At 41.8% G+C, this 5,209-nt stretch overlaps 1 protein-coding gene across 7 annotated transcripts; it reads left to right on the top strand.

Moving 5' to 3' along the window:
- The first annotated feature begins 1,690 nt into the window (after positions 1–1,690).
- LRRC8D (leucine rich repeat containing 8 family, member D) lies at positions 1,691–4,574 on the top strand. Of its 7 annotated transcripts, none has more exons than XM_009579896.1 (2): positions 1,691–1,877; positions 2,010–4,574. In XM_009579896.1, exons 1-2 carry the CDS (start codon positions 1,691–1,693, stop codon positions 4,259–4,261), a joined length of 2,439 nt encoding a protein of 812 aa, XP_009578191.1. In that variant the 3' UTR covers positions 4,262–4,574. The 7 variants fall into 7 exon arrangements, with proteins under 7 accessions (XP_009578191.1, XP_009578193.1, XP_009578192.1 ...); XM_009579898.1 differs by having other exon boundaries at positions 1,691–1,940; positions 2,091–4,574; XM_009579897.1 differs by having other exon boundaries at positions 1,691–1,940; positions 2,082–4,574.
- Positions 4,575–5,209: the final 635 nt, after the last annotated feature.

The raw sequence follows: 5,209 nt of genomic DNA, 5'->3' as shown, positions 1-5,209 counted from the left end.
GGAGAGCGTGGGAGGCCAGGGGCTGGATCCCTCCCTGTGGTGAGGAGACACTTTCGTCACGAGCTCGGTGCTGGGCTCTGTAACGGCAACCGCTGGCCTTTCCCGCAGACTGAGATCATGGGAGCTGCTTGCACTGGTGCAGGAAGCAGAGGGGCTAATGCATGCCTTTGATCGTATAGGCAGTAGCTGATATTTGAGTTCTGCATGCAGTAATGTCTGTTACCTACTTCAGAGAAACGTAGGCTAGAAATAATCAAACGATCATGTTGTACATTCATTGCCTGTGACACTGTTGTTTAGGGTTTGTAAGGTGCAGGTCTGTACGAATTTGTATGCTACGAGTTAAAAATAATAAATCTGATGCATCTTTATTCTCCCTGCTTTGATCTCCTTGGGCTCTGCCAAGCCATTCTTCTCCCAACCAAAGGGAGCCAGACTCTGTGTGATAATGTACATCCTGTCTCCTTCCCCACTCCATGTGTGCACACAAGCTGCATATTTTACTTTAGAAATGGCAAATTTGGGTCACAAGTTCAGCAGTTAAAATGATCATTTTACCACATCCTGCTTGCACAGGAAGCTTATTTTGTAAAAAGCTGGTAAGTTGAGTCCTCTAGATTTTGTCAAAACAAAAAGCACAGCAAGTTATTTAAAGCTGCAAAGAGGTTTGGATTCTCACACGATCAGTTTGTCACTTTGTCTCACAGTGCATATGTTTAATTTAAAGTGAAAGCCTTGCAGCCTGCTCCTCTGCTACCTGGACTAACCAGCTTCCTATAATCACCAGGCTGTGATGATAATCTGAAAAAAAAATCTTCCTCATTATGTTAAGAAAGAGTTGTGGGGTTTTTTCTTGGTTAGCTGGGTTGGATTTTTCTGAGGAAGGATTATTTTTTTCATTAATTGGGGAAAAAAATTTATACAGTACCATTTGGTCCAATGGATAGGTGATAACTGTTTCTCACTGTAGAACATCCAGACACATTAAAAAAACTGTGCCAAACATTCATGTAGTAACTGCAAGATTTTCATTTGTGCAGTGGTACGTAAGGGAAAGGAGCCAGTCAATCTGGGAAGCAATGTGGATGCTCAATAGCAAGGAGTGGGAGACATTGACTATTATTGTGTTAGATGAAAAGAAATGAGAGACCTTGCTCATAATGTAACAAGAGACCTAAAATGTGCTGTGCAAGTCATGAGCAAGGTGCAAAGCATTTAAAAAATGCTATTTTGTTTAAATGCAAGGTACTACAAAATAAAGTTAGTGCTGGATTTCACATGTTCAGACTCAAGCAGTCATTTTTACAGAATCAGATTTTCTGCAGTGTAGTCAATTGTTGCTATTCATGTTATTAATACATATCAGCTACAGCACTTACCTTTCAGATATTTCAGTGGCACAGAGCAGGCCTTGGTGCTTGCACTGCGAAGTGGCAAAGATACGTATATGTCATTTGGCCTGAAGTGAGAAGACTTCTGTTTTGATGCTAAAGTAATGCATCATTTCAGTACATATCCTTTGAGAAAACAGTGTTGAGTGGAATGATGGACAATGTGTGACAGGCAACAAAATATAATGAAAACTGGAACCTTCTGAGGATCTGTATGTCATGGTGTGATTGTTACTAAATGGTAAAATAACCTGCTCACCAGTCAACAATACTGATTTTGTCTTTGTTCTCTTGTAGGAATGTTTACCCTTGCAGAAGTTGCATCGCTCAATGACATCCAGCCAACTTACCGTATCTTGAAACCATGGTGGGATGTATTTATGGATTATCTAGCTGTTGTTATGTTAATGGTTGCCATTTTTGCTGGAACCATGCAGCTGACCAAAGACCAGGTGGTCTGCTTGCCAGTTTTGCAGTCTACTGTAAATTCAAAAGCACAACCCGGCACATCAGGGAAGGTTGACTTTACCACTGTTGAAACAACCACTGGTCAAGGAGAAGCAGCATCAATGAGAACGGTTTCCTTCGGAAGTGCCCCTACTGTAACCCCTGACGTACCTCTGAGCAGAGCTACCTCTTCTCAGTATCAACCCACTGAATCAGGCCAGGAGCTAAAGAAGGAGCAGAAAGATTCTTCAGGCCGTAAAACAAATTTGGATTTTCAGCAATACGTATTTATTAACCAGATGTGCTATCATTTGGCTCTTCCTTGGTATTCAAAGTATTTTCCCTATCTTGTTCTCATCCATACTATCATTTTAATAGTCAGTAGCAATTTTTGGTTCAAGTATCCCAAGACTTGCTCAAAAATTGAGCATTTTGTGTCTATATTAGGGAAGTGCTTTGAGTCCCCTTGGACTACAAAAGCATTGTCTGAAACGGCATGTGAGGACTCCGAGGAGAACAAACAGAGGTTAACTGGTGCCCAGTCCCTGCCCAAGTATGTTTCCACTAGCAGTGATGAAGGAAGCCCAAGTGCCAGCACTCCTATGATAACAAAGTCTGGCTTCAAATTTTCAGCTGACAAGCCGATGATCGAAGTTCCCAGTGTCACTATTTTAGACAAGAAAGATGGAGAACAAGCCAAAGCGCTGTTTGAGAAAGTCCGTAAGTTCCGGGCTCACGTGGAGGACAGTGATCTGATCTACAAGCTCTATGTTGGCCAGACTGTCATCAAGACTGTCAAGTTCATATTTATTCTTGGCTACACTGCAAACTTTGTCAACACCATTAGTTTTGAACACATCTGTAACCCGAAAGTGGAACACCTGATTGGCTACACGCAGTTTGAATGTACACACAACATGGCTTACATGTTGAAGAAGCTGCTTATCAGCTATATTTCCCTCATTTGTGTCTATGGTTTCATCTGCCTCTACACACTTTTCTGGCTGTTCCGAATACCTTTAAAAGAATATTCCTTTGAAAAGGTCAGAGAAGAGAGTAGCTTCAGTGATATCCCTGATGTCAAAAATGATTTTGCATTTCTCTTGCATATGGTAGATCAGTACGACCAACTGTATTCTAAGCGATTTGGTGTCTTTTTGTCAGAGGTAAGTGAGAACAAGCTACGGGAAATTAGTTTAAACCATGAATGGACTTTTGAAAAGCTGCGGCAACATGTTTCCCGCAATGCCCAGGACAAGCAAGAGTTGCATCTCTTCATGCTGTCGGGGGTCCCCGATGCAGTGTTTGATCTGACGGATCTGGATGTGTTGAAACTGGAGCTGATTCCTGAAGCGAAAATCCCAGCAAAAATTTCCCAGATGACAAATCTTCAGGAGCTTCATCTGTGCCACTGCCCTGCGAAGGTCGAGCAGACTGCCTTCAGCTTCCTCCGGGACCACTTGAGATGTCTTCATGTGAAATTCACGGATGTTGCAGAAATTCCTGCATGGGTGTATTTGCTGAAAAACCTCCGTGAATTGTACTTGATAGGCAACTTGAACTCTGAAAACAATAAAATGATAGGTCTCGAATCTCTCAGAGAGTTGAGACACCTTAAAATCCTCCATGTGAAGAGCAATTTGACCAAAATTCCCCCCAATATCACAGATGTGGCACCACATCTGACAAAACTAGTCATTCATAATGACGGCACTAAGCTTGTGGTACTCAACAGCCTTAAGAAAATGACTAATGTTGCGGAGTTGGAACTGCAGAACTGTGAACTGGAGAGAATTCCCCATGCCATCTTCAGCCTCTCTAACTTACAGGAACTGGATTTAAAGTCAAATAGCATACGCACAATTGAAGAAATCATCAGTTTCCAGCACTTAAAAAGATTGACTTGTTTAAAGCTGTGGCACAATAAAATAGTCAACATTCCTTCCTCCATTACCCACATAAAGAATTTGGAGTCTCTTTATCTCTCCAATAACAAACTCGAATCTTTACCAGCCGCAGTGTTCAGTTTACAGAAACTTAGGTGTTTAGATGTAAGCTACAACTCAATTGCATTGATTCCAGTAGAAATAGGTTTGCTTCAAAACCTGCAGCATTTTCACATCACAGGAAACAAAGTCGACATTTTGCCAAAACAGTTGTTTAAATGTGTTAAATTGAGGACTTTGAGTCTGGGACAAAACTGTATTACCTCAATCCCAGATAAAGTTAGTCAACTGTTGCAGCTGACTCATCTGGAACTGAAAGGAAACTGCTTGGACCGTCTGCCAGCCACGCTGGGACAGTGTCAGCTTCTCAGGAAAAGCGGGCTTGTGGTGGAAGATCACCTCTTTGACGCTTTGCCCTCGGAAGTTAAAGAGGTGTTGAATCAAGACACAAGCATTCCCTTTGCTAACGGGATTTAGGCTGAGGTGAAATGCTCCGGTATCTGACTTCCAAATGGGAAATGCTAAAAAGTGTGGCAATTGTGAGACCATGCGTTTTAGAAAGCAGAATTCCTTGGAAGGCAGGACTACTAGCAGGATTAGAAGAGGTGTATCCGAGTGTTCAATGTTTGCAGTGTTTTAAAAGATTATTTCCAAAATTTCTGAGAGATTAAAGAACCTTAATAATCTCAATTCTTTTTTCCTTAAATTGTTTGTAACTTGGATGCTGCCGCTTTTGAATGTTTACAAATTTGCTTGCCTGCTTAAAGTAAATGATTAAATTGATGACCTTTTCTTACTATGCAAGTTTTTCCTTAAGGTCTGGATTTACTTTAGTGCATTATGGAGGGAAACCCCAAGGATAAATGTTGTATACAGTATGGTTCTAACAGCACTTGAAACACATGTTGATGTGTGTTGTTAGTGTTTAGCCCATCCTCAGCAAATGAAACCAGTTTGGCTGTGCTTTGAACTGCACCAGAACCACCATTTTCCTGCATTAAGGTATGTGGTTTGCATCAGGCCAAGTGCGTTTGCCTTCATTCTTCATCCTCAAGGCCTCATGTTGTTGGTTGAGATTTCTCCTGTGGTCCAGTGTGCTACTCCTTCACACCGGCAAAGACTGGTCACATTCCCACAGCTGGTCTCCCCCTCAGCTTCCATAACGCTCCTCTGTCCCACGCAGCAGCGGATGGTAAAAGGGAGAATACTGCCACTTGGCTTTCAAGTTGGGGATAGTTTTGATATTTGAACTGTTTTGCAAGGTGACTTCGAAAGCCATTAAACACCAAGTGACTTTACTGCTCATGTTTTGCTCCTCTTCCGAGTTTTCATCTAGGAAACTCAAGGCATTTTATGAGTTGGTAATTGTTTTGTTTCACAGCCCTTGCTTAGGAACTGGGGTGTCTGCTCCATTTACTAGACTAA

Source organism: Fulmarus glacialis, unplaced genomic scaffold (genome assembly GCF_000690835.1).
Source record: "Fulmarus glacialis isolate BGI_N327 unplaced genomic scaffold, ASM69083v1 scaffold31536, whole genome shotgun sequence".
NCBI lineage: Eukaryota > Metazoa > Chordata > Aves > Procellariiformes > Procellariidae > Fulmarus > Fulmarus glacialis.
The sequence above is the reverse complement of the archived record's forward strand: the minus strand, read 5'-3'. Positions and strand labels throughout refer to the sequence as shown.